This window comes from Malurus melanocephalus, unplaced genomic scaffold, assembly GCF_030028575.1.
Source record: "Malurus melanocephalus ecotype Western Australia unplaced genomic scaffold, MMel_1.1 scaffold_59, whole genome shotgun sequence".
Lineage (NCBI taxonomy): Eukaryota > Metazoa > Chordata > Aves > Passeriformes > Maluridae > Malurus > Malurus melanocephalus.
The window spans coordinates 402,773-427,736 of NW_026623291.1; the positions used below are offsets into that span (position 1 = coordinate 402,773).

Below are 24,964 nucleotides of genomic sequence, written 5' to 3' on the forward strand. Positions count from 1 at the left end.
TGGGGCTCGGCCCGCCCTTCTCCCCTCCCTCTCTTCCAATTTCTCTCTCCTCCCGTGCCCCAGCCCCTCGGCCGGGCCAGGCGAGGCAGGAGCGGCCGCTCCCGGCGCCCAGCCCGTTCCCTCTGGGGATGCGGGAGCCCCGGAGCGCTGCCCCTGGGAACGCTGCCCGGCTGAGGGGCACCGGAGGGCACCATGAGCGGCGGCAGGTTTGATTTCGATGATGGAGGCGCCTACTGCGGGGGCTGGGAGGGGGGCAAAGCCCACGGGCACGGCATCTGCACCGGCCCCAAGGGCCAGGGCGAGTACTCGGGCTCCTGGAACTACGGCTTCGAAGTGGTGGGCATATACACGTGGCCCAGTGGCAACACCTACGAAGGCTACTGGTCCCAAGGCAAGAGGCACGGCCTGGGAATCGAGACCAAAGGACGGTGGGTTTACAGAGGCGAGTGGACCCATGGCTTTAAGGGACGCTACGGGGYGAGGCAGAGCATGAGCAGCGGAGCCAAGTACGAGGGTACATGGAACAATGGCCTGCAGGATGGCTACGGCACCGAGACCTACGCTGATGGAGGTAAGGGTGGCTCCGGAGGGAACGGGAGGGGAATGAACAACTTCATACCAGCCTGTGACAACAGAGCTTGCACGTTGTCCCTGCTGAAAGGGTGACCCAGTCCTGTTCCTACCACTGAGATCCAGACAGGCACAGTGTTCTACAGTGAGCCATTGGGGTGCTTCAGTCAAGGAGGAGCGCTTGGGGTGCAGCCCTCTCATCAGTGTGTGAGTGCCCTGATTGTCCCAGTTGGGTGCCCATCTGCAGTCCCAAGGGAGGAGCAGCAGGAGCATTGCCCCAAGCTGCTCTTGAGTGTCTGTGTGGGTAGTTAACACCAACCAAGTGGATTCTGTGTGGTCTTTGACTGCTGTGTCCACAGGGATCGGTTATTGCAGTTTATGGCTGAACCAACCCAGAAACTCGCAGCTGGTGCACCACCAGTGTGCTTAGATGTTCTCTGAGCCACCCACAGCATCTCACCACACTTTCCCTATGCACTGAACACTGCCTGCATGCCTCTGATGGGCTGCCTGCACATCTGCTTTGCCCAAGAGTTTTGATTGAGTCCATCTAAGCTGTTTAAGTTATGTAGTCACACGCCTTTCCCCAAAATAAACCCCTTTGGTTACTTGGAAGCTTTCAACYGCTGCTACTACACAACTGTACCACACAGATATTTGTTGTGCTCTGTAAATGTTTGGTCTATTTGTGTTCTTGTATTAGTGGCAATTCTGGGGTTAGAAACATTGCAAGAATTCCTGTGCAAGTAATTTTGTAGCTCTTCAGCACAGTAATGTTCCGGGCTGCCACATTTAGGAGAGCTAAATAGAGAGGGTGATTTGAAAGAAATATCCCTCAAAATATGGATCAAAATTGCATCTATATTTATCTAAGAGAGGCATTGGAGTTATTTTATAAAGCAAAATAACTGTCATAATATAAATCTTYCAAATGAAAAGCATTGCATTTATAGGCATTAGAAAAATGAATAATTCAAGTCTGGCTTTCAGGGCTATRTTTTTCATAAATATTTCTCAATTGGTTGTTTGGTTTTGTGGCTAACTTTAAGCCTGGGAAGATAGTCTTGAAGATGACCCATTTTCCTTGTGCCCTTGGATGTTGTAGCTACAGACATGAACCGACACTTCCCTGCAGCTCCTGAAGTTTTCTCCTCTCTCTGTCCCGTGGCTGTGGAATGGTTTAATGGGTGCAGGCAGTGTGGCCACAGCGAGAGATTTGTGCACAGAATGTTGGTGTGAGGCCACAAGGTGTGTAGGTGACATGAGGTGTGCTCTGATGAGTAAAGARCAGCAATCTGGTGACCATCAGCAACGGCTGCCATTGGGAATTTTGTTCTGGAGATGTCAAGRTCTCCTTTGAACTTGCACAGCTGCTTCCTAAGATGCAAATCCTTCTAAGGGTGAAGGGCTACTGGAATTCCAGTTAATATTCTGAGAGGTAAGACTTGACGTGGGACTTTGATTAGATCTTGGGCTGAAAGCTTGGGACAGAAGAGCAGGAAAGATGAGTCAATGCTTTCTCCTGTACGGATATAWAATATCCTGCTTCTGTCAGCACAGTGCTCCCCGGGGTGTTGTCCCACGCCCAAGAACGTGCCAGCTGCATGATCCCTGGTGCCACTCGAAGTTGGCACTTTAGCCCTGATCTGTGAAGATGTGCCCTGCCAAAAAACTGAGCTCAGCCCCACGAGGCTCACGAGGGTTGTGCTGTGGTGCCCAGTGGCTGCTCCATGCGCTGGGTCATCGTAGCCTGGCTGATCTGAGCTGTTCATTCAACACAAGAGCTCCTCTGATGGCACAGGAAAATGTAGAAAACTGCAGCCAGGGATCACCATCCAGCATCACATCTGTAGGACAGGGGTGGAATGGTCTCACTGACCTRCAGGACCTTCTCCTGTTTTGTCTCCTCACCTGCACACAGTAACCACCTGCAAGATCCAGATGTGGCCAGACTGTTAACAGAACCTGYTAATGTTTGAATTTGAGGTTGCCAAAATAAACATCTGGAAAGGATTTGGAAATCTGCCGTCCCTCGAGTAGGGGATGCGATTCCCAAGCCCCTTGGAAGCCAGCCACACGAGGAAAAGGGCTCTGGGAATGTGCAGCTCCTGCCAGGCCTTCTGAAACTTTAGGTCATGGTTGGGGTGCTTGCAGATTTCAGGGAAATGTAGCTGATTCTGATGTTTTAAAATAGACTTTAACTTTTTATATATACATAAATATATATGTGTAGACRTACATAAAAATTTACATTTCAAAATACATTTAAAATGTACTTATAGGGTTGTCTGTGTTTGAATCTCGTGTCTGGCCAAGACTGGTGGCTAAAAAAAACTCCAAATCAGGAGTGAAGCTTTTTGAAATTCTGTATAGATTGTTGGTGTCTAATAAGAACCAGGGTCATGGTAGGTGTCGTGGATTTAAACCTTAGCCCAGGCACTATGTGGGTTATTTGCTTTTTTTCCCCACTACAAAAAGCCTATTTTTGTGAAAGCTATGGGAGACTGATGGCTTTAAGGAGCTTCTGTAACATGGATTGAAATCAGCCAAGGGGTTCAGAGCTCCTGGTGTGGCTGGACAGATRGAGTGACATTCTGATGTATTTCTTTGGGTATCCAAGCTGGACATACCTGTGTGTGCTGCTGTGACCAGGGAGGAGCTCAGAGCCCTTACAGGCAGAGTTCTCTGGCTAAAGCAGACAGTGAGTTGGGTTGTGGAAGGCACAGCATGAARGAACTCATTGTTCTGCAACATAAGCTATGAGTAAACATGTAGTTATTTGGCTTTGATGGGTGAGTTTTGTCCATGCTGTAAGGAAAGCTTCATTTTTTGGATACTTTAGTGCATTTGACTGTGAGTCAAAACCYTGAGTCAAGTCTTAACTGCAGAAAGAAATCTCATTGCTAATGCTGAATCGTGCTGCCTAYCCAGGATCCAGCCCAAAGCCTGTCTTTGGTGTACAAATAACTGCTTATATKTATCTATATGGGGGAGAAAAAAACCTCACTTGCAATCAAAGCAGCCTAAAACAACTTATTTTTGATACTGCAATTTGTTCTCTAGGGTGTTAAGAAAAACAGCGGTGCCCAATAACCATGGGGAAAGAATTAGACCAGCCAGTGATCACAAGACCACAGAAGAGGGGAAAAGAAATGCAGAAGTGCTTTAGTGGGCAGAGGAAATGGTGATAGGGAGCAGCACAACTCCTGGGGTGCCTGTGGCAGGGCAAGGGWGGTGGAAAGGGGCCTGGGCTGGGACAGAAGGAGCATCCATGGGACTGCAGCTGRGAAAGGAGGAAATGGGTCTGGGAGAGCCAAGATGATGCTGGCTTTTGTCTGCTGCCTCTGTAGGAAAGCTCCCGCCTGGCTGAGTGTGACCCATGAATTAATATAGTGATTTTTTTTACCTCTCTATGTGGTTTTCTTTGCCTTTCTTTTCCAGCAGAACCCATCAGACAGTGCTGCTGGCACTGAAAAGCAGCACTCAGCTCTTGCTGGCCCATCCTGCACATGGTGCTGTGTGTTGTTTGAATGTCCCTGGCCACTAAGATTGGCTCCTGACCCGCCTGTCATCGCAGTATCCGGGTGACAGCAGGGGACTGYAGGGCAGGGATGCGATTTGAGCTGTTTGCATTATTTACATGGCTGTTTGTATTATTTACATTCATCACTAATTACATGGGAGCCTTGAGACAGGCTGGGAAGGGGAAGTGTGTCACTGCTGGTGATGGAATCTTGCTGCTGGGCTGGAGGGCACCAGGAGCTGAAGCTTTTGCATTTGTTGCTGCCGTGCATGATCCCATCCTGCTGCTGAGGTGAAGTGGAGGGTGCTCCCATCCCTTTGGAGTGTTTGGTTGGGAAGGCTGCAGTGATGTAATTTCCATCAATTCTACAATTTAATCCTTCCCATCCTACAAAGTTATCCAGGCAGCATTGCGTGCTTTTGGTTGAGGATGGGCAGAGGTGATGAACCATATTCCTGGGGGTTGCAGAGGAACCAGTGGTTTTTGTCATTAGGACAGGTAAAAATTCAGGTAATAAAGGATTATTGGGTTCTTATCCCCTTGTAATCACACCCTGATGAGATAAAGTGAATCACCAGATCTAGGGAGGCAAGGAAGTGCATTCTGTCCCATTCTCATCCTACACAGAGATTTATTTGTTCCACTCCATTGCTTTTTAATTATTTTCTGCAGAACCTCAGAYACGTGTGAGCTCGTGGCAGCCTGGCTGGCAGCTCCGTGTGCTGCCTGACCCCATTGCCCAGGCTGTTTTGGTTTTGGGGTGTGGTGGCACCTTGGGCCATGCAGCCCTGCTGCAGAGAGATTTACACAGCCCCATTTTCTCTCAAACTGGCCGYACTGGGATGTGCTGGTGAGGCAGGGCTTGGCTCTGCTCAGACCTTGCGTGTCCTGACGCACGGCCCCGGCGCCTCCAGCCGCTCCCTGCAGCCCCTGGCCCCGCTCCAGGGGTGGTTTATGGCCCTGCCCTGGCATGGAGCCCCAKCTGGGCAGGGAATTGCAGCAYGACAGGGACATGGCAGYGCCTGCTCGCCCCAGCTTGGCTGGRCAGCCGTGGGCAGCRCMGTGTCGGTGCCTCCATTCAGCCGGGCAGGGCTGGCAGCTCTGGTCACAGGGACGATGTTGCTTGTGCTGTACGGGCTGAGATCAGGGAGCAGAGGCTGCAGAGCTGCTGTTGAACCCCGTGTTGAGGGTGGCACCCCCATCCCTGCTCCCTGAGCACCCACTGTGCCACATGGCTTTTCCAACCCCGCTGACTCTGGTGCTGTTCAGGGGCACAGAGGGGTCTGGGGATTTGCTGAACCCCATCAGCTGCTCTGACCTGACCCCTGAGGAGTGGCTGAACCCCCCAAACCTGCAAGACTTTTCCAGAATTCCTTTTCCAGGGAATTAACGTGGCTATGGTGGCATTATCAGCTGCAGCTTGATCCGTGTGAAGTTGTTCCCATCCTTAGAGAAGGTCTCCAATGTCACCCTGCTCGTGTGTCAGCCCTGCTCGCTGGCTGGGAGGGTGGGATGGAGCACTGACCTCACCAGGGAGGGACATGGGGGCACTGTGGGGGTCTCTGGAACTTCAGTTTGCACCAGGAAAGCTCATCACCATTTTCTGGGGAGGGATTTGGGAGCACGATGAGGAACATGCCCAGATGCCTGGGATCTCCAGTGATGGGCCTTGACTCCTGGCTCCTGCCCAAACCTGTGCTTATTTTTCCTTATTTTTCCCTAGCAGAGCTTCAGGCTCTTCCAAGAAAATGGGAAATGGCCCCTTGCTCTGGCAGATGGCTCCTCATGGCTGGCTGCAGTCTGCAGATGCTCTGTACTACTTGAACCCCTACTTTTTTTTGTAGGGGAGGCCAAATGTTTACGGGGACCCCAAAATCCCCTGTGCTGTGGGGTGGGCAGGGGCTGGCTGGGGGCAGCTCACCCGGGGCAGCAGCTGCTGCTCACTCGGGCACTTCTTGTCTTTCCTGGCCCTCAGCACTGTAAGTTAACACTCCACAGGCGGGTCCAAAGAGGATTTCAGCGAAACCTGAAGCTTGGGAGGAGAGATTATGCTGCAGAAGGGGCCTGGGAGACTGTAAAATATGCACTCCCACAACTGCCAAAGAAGGAACTGGATTTGCTCCTTGGGGAGCAGGGTCATCCCTGGGCTCAGCAATGGTGTCTGAGGGGGGAGATGAATGCCTTGAAGATGGGTCACCCCCTTCCATCTCAGCCCAGAGGCTCCCCAGGATTGTGGGAGTGCCTGCTCTCCCAAAATCATGTGTCTTCTGGTAGGTCACTGCTTTGTGCAAGCCAGATTTAGGACAGATGTCTGTGAAAATACCCCAGCACGGCTGATCCTTTGCTCACAGGAAGCAGCACCTGGGAGAGTAAAGCAATAGAGTGGCCTTTCCAAAGGTATTTGKGCTCCTCCTTCACGCTCTGCCTGTGCCCCAGGCTGAGGGAGCTGCTGGCAGCCTCTGTTGCACAGGGTGCTGGTCTGGGGTGAGGTGGCCCATGCCAGGTCCTGTAATGCCAGGAGCAGAGCGGAGTGCTCTTTGTTTTGGGTGGTTTGCTGGTTTCTACACACTGATGAGAGCCAGGCCGGGAAGACTCATCCCATCCCATCCCATCCCATCCCATCATCCCATCCCATGCCATCCCATCCCATCCCATCCCATCCCATCCCATCCCATCCCATCCCATCCCAATCCACACAGATGCACCCTGTGCTGGTGTGGTGGGTGCTGTGGGTGAGAGCTGCCTGCTGCCCCACCAGCCCCCTGCCCTTCCCAGGAGCTCTTCCTGTGGGGCCTCTGATGCAGATAATTAAAGTCTCTTGGCATCCTGATGAGAAAAGTCAGAGTGGGGGTCTCCACTCTGCTGACGTTTGGGATCAGGGGTTCTGGAGAGGAGCAGTGTCCCTGTCCCTCAAGGTGTCACCGCCAAAGTCCTGCTGGTTCTTTGCAGGATCCTGTACCCGAGGTGCAGCCCTGACCATGGTGAACACGATCCTTTCTGATCCATCTCCCAGCATGTGACACTGTCGGCTCTCTTGAGCTGGATCTGGAGCATTATGATGGGATGGTGCTTTCTGGGGCAAAGCCAAAGGAACCCTGCACAGAGCTGCTTCTCTCCTCCCTGTTTTGCCMATCTCTTGCTTTGGGCAGTGTGGCACAAGCCTTGGTTTTGGGAACTCAGAGAAGCCATAGGTCAGGGCCAAGGAGATGTGGCTTCAGGCACCAGGGCAGTCAGTGACATGCAGCATCCTGACCCCGGGGTCTAGAGCTGGTCCTGGCAGCCTGCAGGTGACAGACTGCACAACAGGCTGAGAGGGACTGTCACCMAGCCAAGGAGAGGTGTGCCACTGCAGCTCACATGCCACCCTCTGCACAGCCCAAACTCCACCCCTCGGGGCTGCCTCCTGCTCCCTGCTCTGGATGCAAACCCAGATCCCACACAGTGGTGGCTTTGGGTTTGCACCAGTGTCCCTTTCCAATGAGCTGTCACCTGCCAGCAGAGCCTCTTGGGCTTGTCCCCTGCTCCCTGAGCACTTTTGCATGCAGGTGCACACCAGCGGAGCTGGGCTCAGCGCAGCCCCACAGCTCACCTCCCTTTGCCCTGGCAGCACCAAGCTGCTTTCTCACCGTGTGCCTCTTGTCTCCCGCAGGCACGTACCAGGGCCAGTTCACCAACGGCATGCGGCACGGCTACGGCGTTCGGCAGAGCGTTCCCTACGGCATGGCCTCGGTGGTGCGCTCCCCGCTGCGCACATCCCTGTCCTCCCTGCGCAGCGAGCACAGCAATGGCACCCTGCCSCAGCAGGACTCGCCCGCCGCCAACCCCGAGAGCCTGCCGCTCTCGCCCACCATCACCCGCGGCGGCTTCGCCCTCAGCCTCTACGCCGACGCGGAGGCCGGCAAGCCCAAGAAAGGGGGGCTCTTCCGCAGGGGCTCCTTGCTGGGGAAGCTGAAGAAGTCCGAGTCCAAGTCATCCCTGGCCAGCCAGAAGAGCCGCGTCAGCTTCATGAAGAGCGAGAGCGGGATCAGCTCGGCTGCCAGCGACGCCACCTCCACCGTCAGCCTGGGCGAGGGCGCCGAGGGCGAGGAGTACACCCCCTTCGAGTCCGACATCGACGCCACCACCACGGAGACCTACATGGGCGAGTGGAAGAACGACAAACGCGCCGGCTTCGGCGTCAGCGAGCGCTCCAGYGGGCTCAAGTACGAGGGCGAGTGGCTGGACAACCTGCGGCACGGCTACGGCTGCACCACGCTGCCCGACGGCAAGAAGGAGGAGGGCAAGTACCGCCACAAYGTCCTGGTCAAGGGCATGAAGAAACGCGTGCTGCCCCTCAAGAGCGCCAAGATCCGGCAGAAGGTGGACAGGAGCGTGGAGGGGGCTCAGAGGGCCGCGGCCATCGCCCGGCAGAAGTCAGAGATTGCAGCATCCAGGTGGGTGCTTGCAGCTCCAGCACACAGAGCCCTGTGGTGGTGGTCCCCATCCCTGTCCTTTTTCCTGTCACCTCTCCTGTCCCACTTCAGCCCTGGCCTAGAGGGGAGCTGGTGGACAGCAGGAACTGCTGCCAGCTTTGGCACTCAGCAGGATCGGGAGCATCCTGATGCTGTTCCAGGCTGTCAGAGCTGCTGGGCTTTCATGGGGCAGCATGAGAAATAGTGGGGTTTGATGGTGATAAATCCCACAGGCTCGTGAGCAGCAAGAGAGATGTGTCCCAGACAAACTGGGGCTGCAGCAGAACACAGCTTGGCCCTATAGCCCTCGGTGTGGCTCTGTGGGGAGTTTGTGGGATGCCTTTGGGCTGTCAGTTTTAGCAGCTCAGTCTAATTGCTCCACTGTCCCTCCTGGGATGGAGGAGGGAGGAAATAAGAATGACTTYAGGGTCTGCCTGGAAAGGGCAGGGGAAATTCTCCTTCTCCGGCTCACATCACTGCCTGTGTCCGAGCTGTGTTGGCAGCACACTCCTCCTGCAACATTCCTGCCAGTCTCAGAGCTGACCTGGCAGAGAACAGAGATTTGGGAGGCAGGATTGSAGCCTTTGCTCCTCTCCTCTTCCTTGGGGAAATGTGGTCATAACAGTCCTTGAGGTTTCACCTGGYCTCGCCAAGGAAATCTCACCCTGCACAGGCTTTGGTCAGCTGCTGGGCAGCGGCTGTGACTCTAAGGTTGTCCTGTCACTCCTTTTAATTAATGTTTTATTATCAAGATAGTTTATTTTTATTTAATTATTATTAGTTACTTCATTATCAAGCAGAGGGGGAAAATAAACAAGGACACTTATTCCCAAACTCCATTCTGCTCCCTGGARAAACTCCTGCTTTACTCTTCTGGTGGCCCTTTCTTCCCCAAACTTTTGTGGGGAGCACGATTGAGGTTTTTTAACAAAAAATTTGCCTCAGGGAGTGGCAGAGAAAACCCAACAGCACTGGAAGTGAAGCTCCGTGCAGGGCTAGGATAAAAATAACAGGCTGGGGTGGCGTGGGGCCCTGGATCCTCCTGGCAGGGCAGGCTCAGCCCGACACCAGCTTTGCCATGCCCGGGAAAAACGTGTGGCCACGGCGTGAATAAGGAGGCTGGAGCTGCAAATGCTGCTCCCCGAGAGCTTGGCTGGTTTACACAAACCTCTTTTTATTATACACTATTTACACTTTGGATCAAAAGCGGCTCTGCAGTGTTTTCCATCAGGGGCTGGAATGCGCCCGCTGCCCTGGCTGGGGACTGCATCCCTCCCCAGTGCGGCCGGGGAATAATTTCCTATTAAGGAAACCTTAGAGCTGGAGGAAATAAGACGGGGAAGCTGGTTTCCTCCGGGGAGTCCTCAGCCAGCAGACCCTGCAGTGCTGTGGCTGCTGGGGCAGGGAAGGCATTGCTGTGCTCTCTGGCTGTTTGGAACCCCAGTCCCATTCCTGCAGCACTGCTTCCAGCTGAGCTGGACCCGCTGGGAGAGGGGAATTCGGCTCTGTGTCCTGTAAACTGTAACACTGCATTTCCATCACTGTTTATTCCTGCTGTGTGTTGCTCAGGGCAGAGCCACTCTCTCTACCTGATGCCTTCTGTAAATTCGACTCATGCTCTTCTCCTTCCTTTTTTCAACTTAGATTTGAGGTAGAGAGTAAATAYAACTAATTTTGCCTAGGAAACATCTTTAGTTTAATCAACAGTTCTGCCGCCAACTTTTGCTTTGGCCTTGAACCTTGCCTCAGTTTCCACACCCAGGGCAGAGTAATTGCAGACAGATTGTGAAAATGGATTATTATAGTTTATGGAAGGGCTGCACTATCATTAGCATTGCCTGAGCTCGTTAATTGTGAGGTGGAGCTTACTAGATGGAGTATTTACATTTCTCCTCGGATGGCAATGTGTCCCTTACTCAAAAAWATACCTTTGAGGCTACACCAAGCCTTTTCTGGGGGAAGAAGCAGCATATCTGTTTATATATAAGATTATCCCCAGGCACTGATTATCAGAGCACAGCAGGTAGGCTGTGCAAATTCCCAGCTATCCGTGCCCACCTGTGGTATTGTACAAGGATGTTTGAGTTTCCTTTGCTTGTTGCACTCAGGGGAGCCCCTCGCAGAACTAAACAACCATAACACCCAGCCTTCTGCTCTCTGGGGCTGCAATGCCAGGAGAAGGCCAGATTTCTCTCTTTTGCACCATAAAAGGCTCTTTAGGGATAGAAATTCTGAGGAAAACAAGCCCAAGTGCTGGAAGCTGCCTCGGCCATTGTGCTGCAGGAATCCCAGGCACGTGCTGAGCTCTGGGGGTGAGYGGCTGTCAGCAGCACTGAGGGGTGCCCTGCCTGTGGGCTTCGGGCAGGACTACAATGATGGCCAGGAGCCCCAAGGGCATCTGAGGCACCAGGCAGCTTCACAGCTCCTGTCCCAGCCGCTGTTTCAGTTTGGGCATTCCAGCCACGGCCATGGGCAGTGCCAGCTACTGCCTGTCCTGCCCCACCAGCGCTGCCCTGGCCTCCTCAGCTCCCTCCCAAATCCTCCTGGGTTGGCAAACCAGCTGCTTTCCCATTGTGCAAGAAGCTGAGGACATCACYTCACTGTCAGCTGAGGGAACAGCTATTTTTCTCATTCTGTTTTTCATTATTTCAGTGAAAATSATTTGGCATGAGGCCATGCTGTCCTGAGCAGCCCATTCAGGTCAGCCAGTTCACCCCAGGCAAAGCCCATTGGTGCTGCTCAGATGTTGGGAAAAACCCTGGGCATGTCTGTCAGCAGCACTGGGGATCAGCTGAGGGATGGAGCTGATGGGAGCTGCAGTGTGGATCCTCACCCTGGCTGCTGTCACTCGGGAGAAAATTCATCTCAGGAGCAGCCAGCAGATGTGTCTGTACTCCTGCCCAGGGGTAGCCATGGGTGGACATGGGGATAAAACACACTGTCTGGTGTTTGTTAGCCCTGCCCTGTGCTGCTGGTGCTCCGAGATTCATCCTGCTGTGATCCCAAGGGACTCCCAGCAGAGCTGCAGTTCTGCTGTTCCAGGTGAAGGCACCTGCTGCATCCCTCCAGCCTCCCCTTTCCACCCTCCACCCTGACTGGAGACTCCTTTGGAAAAAAAGTTGGGGTGGATGGAAAGCACGGGGAGAGCCTGGGATTGCGACTGRGTCTTCACCTCCCCAGAGCTGAAGTAGACAAACTGGCTGGAGGACTGTAAGGAGGGAACAGCCACCTCAGGCCATGAGCGAGCTGGTTCAAARGCATCCTGAGGTGTGAAACAGTTGCCTTTCAATTTTCTGTGTGCATGGGCTGGTACAGAATAGGGTGCTTTGTACCCCAGGTATTTAATACCTTGTGCTTGGGGACCAGCATGTGCTTGTCTGGCAAATGGACAGGATGGGCTCACTAAATACAGGGAGAAGAAGCATGAAAACAGTCAGCTTTCATCTCTTCAGAAAAGGTGAAAATAAAATAAAGCAAGAAGAAGGCAGGACTATCTGCAGGGGAAATCTCTGTTTTTTTAAAATCTGTGTGCTCAGTAGGCAGGCAGCTCATGGAGGAGTTTTCCTTCTCACTGTGCTTTTAGGGTACAAAATGAGTGTAGATACTGYAAAACCTACTTCTGTCCCACTGCAGCAGTGTCTGACGTGGTCTGCTTCTGCACGTGGTTGTACTTCCCAGTGACTTGGACCAAAATCAATGGAAGGACTTGGCYATGTGTCCTGCAAGGCACGGGTCTGGCCAAGCTCTGAGATCCTTTGACGGGTGCACATCCCTGGCAGTAACACCTCAGACATATCTGCCGGATGTCACGGGATCAATAGGAAAACAAGGTATTAGAGGCTGAAATGGCTGCTGGGATTCACCAGTTTGTCCTGGGTGCTGCCCCTGAAGCCCCTGTGTGCTTTATGCCTGGAGAGTACAACTACAAGTGAATACATTCTGGATTTATTTTTGTTTTAATGAAATATCTGTAGGTATCTGTAGGGATTTCTAGACTGTATTCTGAAGAGTAGGGCATCAATTCCCGATTCAGTGGGGTTTGCTCATTATGGTGAACCTGGGCTGAGAGGAAGCACAATGGAGCTTCAGTGCCAGGAATCACGGTGTGGCTTCCCCACCATCAACACATGAGCACTGCTCACAGTGTGATCTGTTGCCTGGTTTTGAAGCCTGAGTTGGTTTTCTATCTGTACCCATGACTTTGGGGTACATCTTAGCTCTCCCTTCAAATAACAAGATTGCTTGACAGCTCCTGTATCACTTTCCAACTCTCTTCTTCCTGGCTGCATTCCCGGCAGCGTTGCCGCTGTCTCCCTGTGCTCAGCATTTCCAGGCTGCGTGGCCGGGCAGCAGCGAGCTTCTCCTTGGGGAACGCGGGTGTGTGGTGCAAATGACGTCCCRAAATCGCTGGAGTCAGCAGAGGCTCCTGACTAAATAAGGGCAGGCAGAACAGGGCTTTATTAGCACGGCCTGAGTGTGACAGCTGAGAGCCGGGGCTGGGGCAGCCCACGCCGCTGGGGCTCGGTTGTGTGATCCCACTCGGGATGTGCTTTATTTGGCACAGCTCTGCCCTCATCCCCACTGCTCTTGGGGAAGGTGCACAGCCAAAGGGGTGACTTCACGAGGCACCTCTTTGGTGAGGCATGGTGTGTGTCCAGTGCAGCGCTGGGCTGGTGGCCACGGTGGTTTTGGTGCTCCTGGGCTGACAGCATAGCTCAGCTTCCCTGAGGCCGGATTTCAGACCTGGGATTTTAGGTTTGTTGAATCAGACTTGGGGTTTGCTCTGAAAAGGTGTAGGATTTTTTTTTTTAATGTGCTTTTAGCTGGAGGTACAGGCATTAGACACTTGAGGAGTTCAACACATCCCCAGAGCTTTAGGTCCAAAGCTGGAGGAGGGCAGGATGCTCATGGCCACCCTGTGAGAGTGGGCAGCAGTGGCAATGGCTCAGGACAGCCCCTGCCAGGACAGGAGGGAGCAACTGATCCTCCTCTGCTCTCCCAGCCCCACAATCTCTTTGCTCCAGGACTCCACACTCTGTGTGTGATAGGTGGGTTTGTAATTAGGAAGCGGCAGAAGGCAGGAGATGGGCAGAACTTTTCCCAGCCCCAGGTATGTTATTGGCTGACAAATCACAAATGTCACAGCCCAACCTCTCACAGGGCTTAAAAGACAAGTGCATGCAGGTGCAGGGGACCAAGGACTACCCCTCACCTTCCCGTGGGGTGCAGTGGAAGGATCACTATTCCTAGTGGGGTACAACCACACCAGGAGGCAGTCGAGTGGCCTGAGCTGAGCACAGCTCCTCGATGGCTGGGTATTGTGACTGCTTCAGGAATTCTGGCTGCCCCACAGCCMCCCTGGTGGAAATCTGCATCTTAGTGCTTCCGTGGGCAGCGTTCAGAGAATCAGTGTGCACATGGACAGGGAGAAACAAGGGCAGCCACACAGCTCCTGCTCTAGCTGAGTGCCAGGACACAGCATTGAGGGGACGCTACTCAGTCCTGCTGTCCCAATAAAGATGTTTCTCGCAGAGCTTGGTGTGTTTATAAAGAGGATAATCCTGTTTCATCACCCTTAGTTAATGGAAACCCAGTTGCTGGAATCTATTTCTGCTCCAGCCGAAGCCCAGGGCTGGGACTCTCCCAYATTCTGTGTGGCACAGCAGCCTCCAGCTCTGCAGAAATATTGCCATTTTCAAACCTCTGCTCTGCCTGATCCTTATTCCATCCATCCACTGGAGCCATGCAAGGAGAAGGCTGTAGGGTTTGGGTGAGCTCTTCTGTTCCTGATCCAGTATGGCAATGAGGACAGGGAGCCCCAGTGCTGAGTCCAGAGCCAGGATCAGCCCCAGTTGTGGGATCCCCACAGTGTGTGCCCCRATGTGTGAGGCTCTGTGGGCTGGAGGGGTTCAGTTCATTGGGTGAGTGATGTTGTGATGCCTTCAGCCCTTTCTTTCAGCCCTCTCCCAGAACAGCCTCACCCAGGCTGGCTGCAGTTCCAGCACTGACACATTTTTGGCCCACGGTGCTCCTTACGCGGGATGTGCTCTGACTCTGGAGGAGGGTGCAGGGCTTTATCTGTTTTCCACCCACCTCACATGAATTTCCTCAGGCACTTTTCATGCCTTATTAGGGTAAGAGRGAACAGGCACTTTCAGTAGCTCCAGGGAGAAAGCATCTGCTGGACAGCACACTCCTTTCTCCAGGGCTTCCAGGGTTATCAGGGTTGAGGCAAGCGAGGCTGTGGCTTGCAGGGATCCCCTCAAGAGCAGCAGAGATGGGGTGGCAGCCCTAGGGATGGATACAATTTACATAGCCAGCCAGGCAGGGAAAGTTAAAATAATGGGCTGTTCATTCTGACCTTGTGGGAAATCCTTATCTCAACAGCTTGCAAACACAAAAAAGGAAAAATGAAGTGTGACTTTAATCTGCAAAAATTACTGTGGAAAAYGATAGCGTCCTGTTCAATTGATCTGGTGCTGCGTGGAACCAGAAGGCTTTGACTCCCATCCGAATGCTTGGAATCAGCTGGCAGGGAGCTGGGCTTTGAAATCATTGGATTCARTCAAGCTTTCCTCAGAGGTTATCATCATTTCAGTGGAATGTGAAATAGCCTTATCTTGAAAAAGAAATAATATTTAAGTAAAACATCCAATTTAAATAGAAAGCCTGYGATACAGAAACCCTCTCTCCTGGAGGAGGGGCAGCTTATCCTGGTGCTGACCCAGAGCCCATTTTTTCTCAGTCCTGATGATTCTTCAGTGACGCTTGGGATCAACCTGGTGTCCCATCTGCCAGGCTCCTCTGCAGCTTTGGATGCAGGTGCATGGGAGCTGCAGGCACTGAAGCCAGGGACATGGGCTGGGTGCCCTCMCAGCTCCTAGCTCCATCTCTGGATGCCATCCTGGTGCCACAGCTCTTTGAGCTGCCAGCCTCTGGCTCGCTCTGTTCCCTTTGGAGCCAGTTCYGAGCAGCTGCTGGCTGCATCCTGGGTCTGTGGGGGAAACAGAGAGCAGCTGTGGGCTGTGCCAGCCCCTCTGGCTTGTCACAGCCCTTGGGTGCCTGTGCAGGCTGGCCACCCAGCCCTACTCAGCTCCTGGGGCGCTTAGGGTGGCAGAGATTGATGGGGCAAATCTCCTGTGTGCAGGGCTGGAGTGAGGAGGTTGTCATCTTATGGAAGACAGCTGCAGATCTGTCTGCTGAAAGATTAGTATCACTTTAACTGTTCCAAGGGGAAGTATCCCTCAGTGAAAGATGCAAGTGGCTCAGAGCTATTTAGAGCTAAGGATAATATTTCGGTATTTTAAAAATTCACCAAGTAATCATAAAGGCTGAGCTCGTTAGGTGGCAGGGAGTTCTGCCAGGCCTGTGCTCCTGAAGCACTGTGCAGAAAAGGATGCTTTTCTCTGGGCTGAATGGCCTGGTCATGCCCTTTCTGTGGAAGGAAGGATTAAAGGTCTGATATATCCAGCCAAATAGCCTGGGCATGTACAAAGTGCTACCACTCCTGTGTAAGTGCTGATACCAAGAGGGAAAAGCCTGTGGCATCTCATGAGCTGCTCGTTTCTCTTTTTGGATTTCTGTTGCAGTAGCATGGAGGTGTTTCCTTTATAAAACAAATAGTGTTGATTCATACTTATTTCACAATTTAGATCACACCTTGCAGGTGCAGAGTCCATATTATAGAGCAGCAAAGGCTCTTGCACACCAGAGTTGTCAAAGAGTGGGTATGTGCATGTGAGTGATGGAACAAAAAGGGCAAAAGGAGGGTGAATGGTTCAGCTTCTGGACACTYATGGGATGGGACAGATGGGTTTGACTGAGGGCCGGGAAAGTGGCGTGAAAGGTGGGCTGAAGAGGGATAGTCAGTGCCATGGGCTGCTATAGGCAAATGAAAGAAGCAGATTTTTGCTGGTACCTGCATGCACATGGAGGCAGAGGGAGAGACACAAAGGAGGTGGATTGGGACTAAGAAGGAAGAAAGGGATGCTCCAGCTATGGAGGTGACACAAGTATGAAGATGGTGTGTCAAATGGAGAAGCCAGAAAGTTCTGTCCTARTCAGGATGTAGAATCATAGAATTCTGGAAGGGACATTTAAATGTCACCCAGCCCCAGCCCCAGCCCAGGTGTGTGCTTGTAAGGTCTGTGTCCTCTTGCCCTTCCTGATGTGARCACAAAGGACCGTGTTGCCATCAGCAAAAAACACTTCTTCAGCTTTTGCTCAATCCCTTCTGAGTGCTGCCTACATTCCTGCCAAGACAAACCATTATTTTAAGTTTCTTCAGGAGGACAAAATGATTTATGCTGGATGCTGGAGCAGGGATTTGGCTAAGAGTGGAAGAGCCAGTTTCCAGGAGAGGGGACTTTAGTAGAATTCTCCTTTCCTGAGCTGCCTGATGAATTATTTTTGCTTAATGGTGTTTTTTACAGCTCCTGATGTCAATGGCAAGAATCAGAATCATAGACTGGGCTGGGTTGGAGGGTGCTCGGTTGGTCCTTGCTCAGGGTCTGCTGAATCACTGGGAGAAGGGACACCATGAAGAAGGAGGAACAGTGTTAGACAGGTCTGTCATTCCCTTAATAAGCAAATGTGAGGGCAGAGAGCTGAACTCTTCCCCTATTTCTAGCTGCAAGGTCATTGCTGCACCTTCAGGCACCCCAGCCCTGTCTGGTATTTGCAGTATTCCCTGCTAATTCCAATTTCATTTGCAGTCTAATCCAATGTGGATGTGTAAAACCRCATAAACTGTCCAAAGAGACGGGCRTGCTGGCTGGGTTTGGGCCTCACCTGTTAGCACGGTGCTCAGCTGTGGCTCGTGTGTCCAGGGGGGATTTCAGCAGCAGTTGGAGGAATGATTCAAGCAGTGTTTCTGGGAGATGGCCAGGAAGGACAGCAGTGGTGCTCTGTCCTGCACTAGTACAAAAATGATTAGAGCATTAGAGCCGTGCCACAGGAGCAACTAAAGCAGCAGATGCATTCTGTCCTGCTGGGGTGTGAAGCCCGGCAGCCGCCGTGATCCAGCCAGGAGGCAGCAGCAGGGCTGGGACAGGGGCTGCAGACATTGCCCACATGCCTCTCCCCAGCTCGGCACAGGGCTGCTGCTCCTCCTTGCAAAGAATTCGCTGGAGCTATTTTTAACAGCACTGCCCAAGGAGATGGCTCAGGGTGCAGTTGGGAAGCACTCATCCTGGCAGTGCTGCCTTTCGGGACTGGGAGCACAGGTGTGGGTTTGTAAAGTTCTCTCTTTGTGTTTATTTTCTCCAGCTGGATGTCTTTGTTGTTTGTAACTCGTTTAACAATGCTGCCTTGAAAAGGGTCCTTTGGATTCTGCTGCTGGTTGCTCTAAAGCCCCTGGCTCTGTGTTTTGGTTTCCCGCTGAGTTTCTCCATCTCCAGACTTTCTCCTCCGCTGGTTTTTGCAGGGGCTGTTTACTGCAGAGGTACTGGGAGTTGACAACAGCAGTAAATAAAAAAAAGTATGGCCCTGATTAAAGTGTGCCTGAAAAGCATCAAATTTATCATGGCTGGCATTTCCTTTTTGCAGAAGCTCATTCTGCTTTTTGAGATGATCTTAACCTTGAAAGAAATTTTTCCTCTTGCATATTTCACTTCTGGGGTTTGAAAATCACCTTCCTGATACCCTCAAACCCCCCTGGGCTTTTTTCTTTCCTTAACTCCTGCTGCTGGCAGATCCCAGGCTGTGGGCTGGGACAGGCTGTTGTGCTGCATGCGCTGGGCTCTCCCAGGGCGGCTGGTGTTTGTCTCCTGCTTTGCTGCCAGGGCCAAATATTCCTGAGCTGAGCTCCCAGGCACTGCCAGCCATGTGGATAAATAATAAATTCAGGGATACTCGAGGCCAGTTAGATGTTATTGTTATGGCTGGACCCTTTCMTCTAGGCTGGGCTTTGTCACAGTGCTACTAAACCCTCAGTGTGGGTTTTTYGGAGCAGCAACCACCTTCCCTTGGTGCTCTGGGGTTGTGCTGCTCAGGGGAGATTACTTAAAATACCACAGCATGTGTCTGAAAGCCAAATGTTCATCATCTGGCTGCTGCCATATAAATGATCTCGGTGATGGAGGGACCCTGCTGGGGCCAGGCTGCTGGCTGGGGGAGCAGTGCTCTCCTGGGATGGTGACAGGGCCGTGTGGTCTGCTGGAAGTGCCAGGTTGGAAGCTGCAGCTATGTTGACCRTAGTCCCTTCAAATCAAAGCCTTCTGGGTGACTTTGCAAGCAGGGGGACRGGAGCAGAGGTCAGGTGTGTCCCACAGAGCGAGAGCTGCCCAGGATGCCAAAGCTGTGCTGCTCAGCTTCTTGTCACCACTCGGTGTGCTCAGCCCCRGAGTGTCCCTGGCCTCACACCCCTGTGTGCCCCGGATTCACTGTTGAGCCCTGCTGTCCTTGGGGCCACAGTGTCTCAACAGTGATGGCTCAGCTCCCCAGCACCCACAGCATACTCACTGCAACCCAGGCTGGATCTTCTTGGCCTTGCCTTCTCTTCACCTGCAGGAATTACAGCCGAATAGCATCCAGCAGGTTCTCTGGAGAATAGCAAAACTCCAATAAGAGAAAAGCATAATTGGGAGCTACCTCATAACATCCAACATCCCCAGGCTGTTCTTTTGGTTGTACCCACGTRCTGGGACAGAGCTGAACGTGCAGGAGCCACCTGCACTTCACTTGGTGACATGTCCAGCTCAGTCCTTACCAGTGAAAGCAGACCCCATGTCCAGTGTACTTCCAGACTACTTCTTTGGGAGATACTCTCAGGAAAGCACTTGCTGGGAGCTGCCTGCTGCTCCCCCAGCTGGGGCCAGCTGCCTGATTGTCTGGCTGAGAACTGGTCAGGATAGCATCTGCCCGACACAGAGATGAACTGAAAGGGAGGATTTTATCTCTTGATGATGAATCTCATCCTCCAGGAGCAGCAGGACAAAGGCAGGGCCTGGAGCACGTCCTGCCAGGATCAAGAGCTGGATCCTGCCTTTTCATGCCCCTCTGATCCCCCAGGCATGGAAAGCACAGACACAGCCCCYGTGGCCCCTGCCAGATTACAGTGGAATTAATCAGGCTGATTACATGCTACCAAAAAAGGAGGTACTTTCTCTGTTCATAACTGGCCCAGACCCCCTGCTTGGGAGCAACAGCTTTAAAATGTTGTTTTCTGCCTCATCGTGTCTCTGGGTTTTTTGGGAGCTGTAATAATTTGGGATAAAAAGGACCAAGAATGACTGCAATCCCAGGCAGCTCAGCCTGCAGAGAAAGCGAGGAGATAACATGTGAGTGTGGGCAGGGAGGTGAATCACGGCTCCAGCAGAGTGGGATGTCATCCCAGGGAGGGACAGGCTGAGCCACAGCAGCTCTGCACCCTCTTCTCTGTCACAGGGCCCTGAACAGTGTTTTTAGCCCCTTGTCAAGTCACACTGCTGCCTGTATCAGTTGGGATTGATGCCCTACTTTTAGTTCTTTCCCTGCAGCTACTYAGAATAGCACRTGTGTGTATCTTCCTTGTAAGGGTYTCAGAACAGCATTTCTATCACCTTTTCATTGCACCTGTTGAGTATTCAGACTTCAGCCTGTCTTGTCTGCCTACTGCATCTCAATTTAATTGGAAGGAATCAATCCTCATTTTGTGACTAACAGTCCAAAAATTCCTCTGGAGTGTTTTCACTGCAGGAATAACAACTGCGTCTTTCCTCCTTTTTTGTCCTAAAATATGACCAGATACTGGCCTGAATTTGAAAAGGGCTCATCAGGCACTTTAATACCACATAAAAGGCTGCAGTTTGGGGTGAATTGGTATTTGAGGAATACTAACTGCTTATCACAAAAAATACGTGGATATTTACATGAAACAGGGAATATGGGGAGCCTCAGAAAATATGACAGTGAGAGCATGGGGAAGGCAGCTCTCAGCAAGCCCTGGATGCAACAAAGCAACTGAATACACGGTGCTTYACCCGCCCTTATTTTTAAGGTGCAAGGTTGCTGTTTGAAGTCAGCTCCTTCCCAGACTGTGAGCAGCTGGGCTGTAAAGCCAGCCCTGCTTTTAGCAAAAAGATCACAGGGCCCTGAGCATGAGGCATGTGAGGAATATGACAGCCGGCTGGTAAAATAACCCCCTTAGCCTGGAGCCCTAYGGAGCAAGGAGGAGATGTGCTGGAAAGGAGTGGAGAGGACTGGAAGCCAAGCTCAGAGGGAGACAACAGCTCTGGTGGGATCAGCCCCTTGGGCTGCAGGGAATAAAGGAGCCCCTGGACAATGAGTGTGGCTTGATGGAGAGCTGCAAGGGAGAAATGTGGAGTAAAGGCTGTCTTGTGTGCTGAGCAGGGCCGCACTGCCTCTGGTGAGGTGCAGCAGCTCAGGGCTGCTGACACACAGAAATGTTCAGCCACCAAAGGTGCCTGTGTGATGCTTTGGTCATTCCTCTGAGCAGGACAGCAGCAAGCCCGTTCTGCAGCACCTGCTGCCTCACTGCAACACGTGAACATGCTCATATTTGTAAATACATCTGCCGTGTTTCCTATGCGCAACATTTCCATCTTACCCTTGAGCATCCGAGCCCCTTCCTTGTTGAAAATCTGCTCTTCTCTCCTCGAGTGTAGTTTTGGGTCACATGGGCAGATGCTGAGTGCTCTTATGCCGCATGGATTGATTCAATTTTGGTGCCAGCCAGGGTTCACTGTGTGATTTGGGATGATCTTGGCTCAGAGGGTGCTCACTGTTGTTCCTTCTCTCTGCAGGACGGCTCATGCCAAAGCCAAGGCTGAAGGGTCTGAGCAGGCAGCTCAGGCAGCCAACAACGAATCAGGCATAGCCAGAATGATGGCCAGGGAGCTCTCCCCAGACTTCTACCAGCCAGGTAGGATCAGAGGAATCTTCTAAGATGGTTTGGTAATTTCCATGGGGAACTGTTTAAGTGCTTCACCCACTTTTTAACTCCACAAGTTGCCCTCCTGTGTATCCTGAATCCTCTTTTGCTCAGTTTCAGCCAGCCCCCTGCCCTGGCTGATTTGCTCTCCTCCTTRCACCACTGTTTTACTCATTGTGTTACTATAGCTTGGAGGAAAACCCCACAACTCCTCATCTTCTTCTCTTGTTTTTCCACACACTGAAGCYCTCAGAGCACCAGGCAGGACAGGCAGCAAGCTCAGGACTATCTGCAGCTCTCCTGTAGATATATCCCTTAAGCCACCCTTGTGGCTTTTCCTTGGAACAGTGTTGCACATTGACTCACAAGCCCATATCCTGTGGGGCCTCAGAACAAYCAGACTCTGCTAATTAGGAACTGTAATATCCTATAAGAAAAGCAGCTAATATAAAATACTACTTCCCTGATTCTCTATTCATTTGTTAGCATCACTGCTGATTATTTGGCTGGGAAAACACTTGGGAGGTTCCTTCTGTGAGACCAAGCACTGAGGATTAGTACATAGGAAGTGTAATATTAGAAGCAGCATTGTGAATGCCATTACCTTTCCCTGGACTGAGTTAGCTAGAGATATGTCCTTCCTGGAAAACTTTACTTTCCAGGGAGAGAAGGTAATAACCAGAGCACAAAAAAAAAAAAAAAATTCCAAGTGCCTACATTTTCATCCTGTCTTTTTATGTGGCTTTATGTTCTGGAGTGAGYGCCCCACAGTTACTGAGGCAGGATCACAAGGGAGTATCACAGCAGCAACACYGGGGGTAGAAGCCAAAGGTTGACTCGTGCTCAGCAAAACCTGACACCTGCTCCTGCTCTGATTTCRGTGTCTCTGCACCTCCTGTGCTACACCACAGCACAGGGCACACAGTGGAAATGGGAACAGTTCACAGCTGGTGCCTGGCTGGGGAGAGCCATGCTGACAGATTTTCCTAAATTCCCTGTACTCTCACCTTGCCCTGCACCTATGAGCTGGGGAAATGCCATGCTGGAGGGCTGCCCATTCCTCCCCACTGCCCAGCAAGGCCCATTGGAGCTGGCTTTGAGGGGGGAAACACCAGAGTACCCGGACATGGGCATGAGCCAGCCTGTGGCACTTCATTTAACAATGGCTAAACGTYGCTTGATCCTCACATAAGCCCCCCAGCTGCCACTCACAGCTCCACATTCACCCTTTGCACACTGGGGTATTTATAGCACCGAGACAAAGGAAACTGGAATTCCCGAGGGGAGGTTTTGGACATCTGGCTAGATTACTTTTTCCACCCATGGCGATTGAATGCGACAATTGAAAGTCTCTGTAAAACACTCRGGGCAGCCTGACCTCCACTCTGGCTCCTGAGGTGCTGGGTCCTCTTGCTGCTGTTATGTAGGGCCTTTCTTGAGTCCTGGCCTCTCTCACTGGCTGTCTAAGCTGCTGATGCATGTTGTTCTTCTATGATTCCTTTAAACCTCTACATTCCCAAAATGCACAACAGATATGTCTCTTCTTGCATGGTTGCACCCTCCAGGAGCAAACAGACAGTAGTCCAGCCTTGGATTTTGCTAGGACTGAGAGCTGCTGGTCACACAGCCAGGACAGCCCAGCAGTGCTTGGTAGCAGTATTTCTCCCTTCTATCCTGGCAGATAGACTGTGCAGTGTCTGGCACAGGCAATCCTGCTCAGCAAGYCTCATATCCCTAATAACTACTGAGCCCTGGATTTCTGTTAGGGTATCATCCCTAGTAATTTAGAGGAGAAGGGTGTAAGCCAAAACCATTGCTGAAATGTGCTGGGAGRTGAAGGTGGGGAGGTGAATGCGTGCCCTCCAGGCAGTTGGGGGTTTTTGTGTTGTAAATTATTCAAGAAGAGAAGAAAGCAGCAGGAGAGAGCAAGGAGCCTGGAGCTGCAGGCAGCCTATTTTGAGGAGTCTGAACAACTGTTGAAATGGCTTCCAAATAACTCACTTGCAGCCAGAAATAAATGGCCCTGAATGGGTCACCTGCTGATTGACAGGAGTGTGCAGACAGRGCAGAGCAGCTAAAATCAGTGCCTTCCTTCTCCCCACTGCCCCTCCAAGTTGAGGCATTGCCCCCATGGGTAGCAGTGTGCAAACCATACCACCGACTTAGTCGAGGGAAAGGAACAGCAAGCCAAATTGCCCAACCAGACTCAGTCCTTGAAATGGAGGAGATGAAGGGAGGGACCTCAAGGGAGACAGAGACAGTGTGGCTCCAGGATCTGTGAGCGCAGAACAAGCCCTGTACTTCTGCACCCCTCAGCTTCACTGGGGATCAGCAGAATGAGGCCAAAGGTGCTTTGCTCTCAAACAAGCTGCTTTGCAAACTCACAKGAACTCACATGGTGCTCTTCTTGTTCTCCCTTGTTGTGAACATCATGGTGATGTGCAGGGACCCCTCTTCCAGCACATCTCAGTGTGTGGAGCACTGTGCAGGGTTGTTATTCCATAAGATATGCCCAGTTCTTTAGTGATGCATTTTGGTGGATATCTTTGGTCTCAGGCTCTGTCTGACTTGCCCTGATCCAGACTGGGCTGGAATTTGCTGTGAGGACACAGAATAGGGTTAATAAAAACTAAAGATTTAATGATAGGCGAATAATTGAAGTGGAGCAATGTTGCTAGGAACTAACAGGTCAGTGTGAGAGATGAGGCCAAAACGAAATCTGAAGCCCTGAGTCACCTTACTTGATGGTGTCAGGTAATTTTGCTGCTATTACGCAGCTCAGTGCAGACCAGAGGGCTGTATAACTTCCAACCCTGCTCCATATATTAAAAACATGTTTTTCCCATCATGGGGGCTGGCAGCTAGATCATTTGGGGATCCTTCCTTTCCCAATTACACTAGTCATCCTGTGTATCACTGGCGAAGTTGCCATGCTCTTAGACACCAAGGAAGCCACATGGAAGAGTTTCTTAGCTGTTAAATAAAAAAAAAGTAGAACTTGTCTGGAAGCTGTATCCTCCTTAGCCCCAGCATGACCCCTCTGTGTGACCACAGGAAGTTGGGCTGCAGATTGTCTCTGTTTCTTTACCCTTATCTGCAGCTCCGGCCCACTCTTTTGTCTCTTCACAGTTGGGCAGCCCACAAATAAGGCTTGGAGCCTTCAGCTGCTCCTGGAGGGAATTYCTCCTGGCAGCAGGGTCTGGTTTGGGAGTACCTTCTCCCCCAGACTCCAGCCTGGACTCTCACACCCAAACCCATCAGTGCTGGGGGCACAGCTGCCAAAGCCACGACAGTGACATGGCTCTGGTAAACCCTGCTGTCCCGCAGTCCTGGAGTGACTCCTCACACCCACCCTTCTCTCCACAGGCCCCGAGTACCAGAAGCGGAAGCTGCTGCAGGAGATCATCGAGAATGCGGAGCACGCGGTCAACATGGAGGAGGAGGCACCAAGGCCCGAGGCTGCTCCGCCGCCCCCCACGCCACCCGAGAGCCCTCAGCTCCACGAGCAGGAGGAGCTGCGGCCCCGTGCCAGCCCGGCCCCCAGCCCCG

The 24,964-nt window shown here is 52.1% G+C and overlaps 1 protein-coding gene across 1 annotated transcript in view; it reads left to right on the forward strand.

The window, feature by feature from the left end:
- The first annotated feature begins 23 nt into the window (after positions 1-23).
- JPH2 (junctophilin 2) overlaps positions 24-24,964 on the forward strand; it is a 30,278-nt gene continuing 5,337 nt past the window's right edge. The window contains exons 1-4 of the mRNA XM_057365989.1: positions 24-571; positions 7,743-8,526; positions 21,288-21,406; positions 24,782-24,962. Coding sequence (XP_057221972.1) covers positions 193-571; positions 7,743-8,526; positions 21,288-21,406; positions 24,782-24,962 — 1,463 coding nt within the window. The 5' untranslated portion in view covers positions 24-192. The remainder of the gene's footprint in view (positions 572-7,742; positions 8,527-21,287; positions 21,407-24,781; positions 24,963-24,964) is intronic.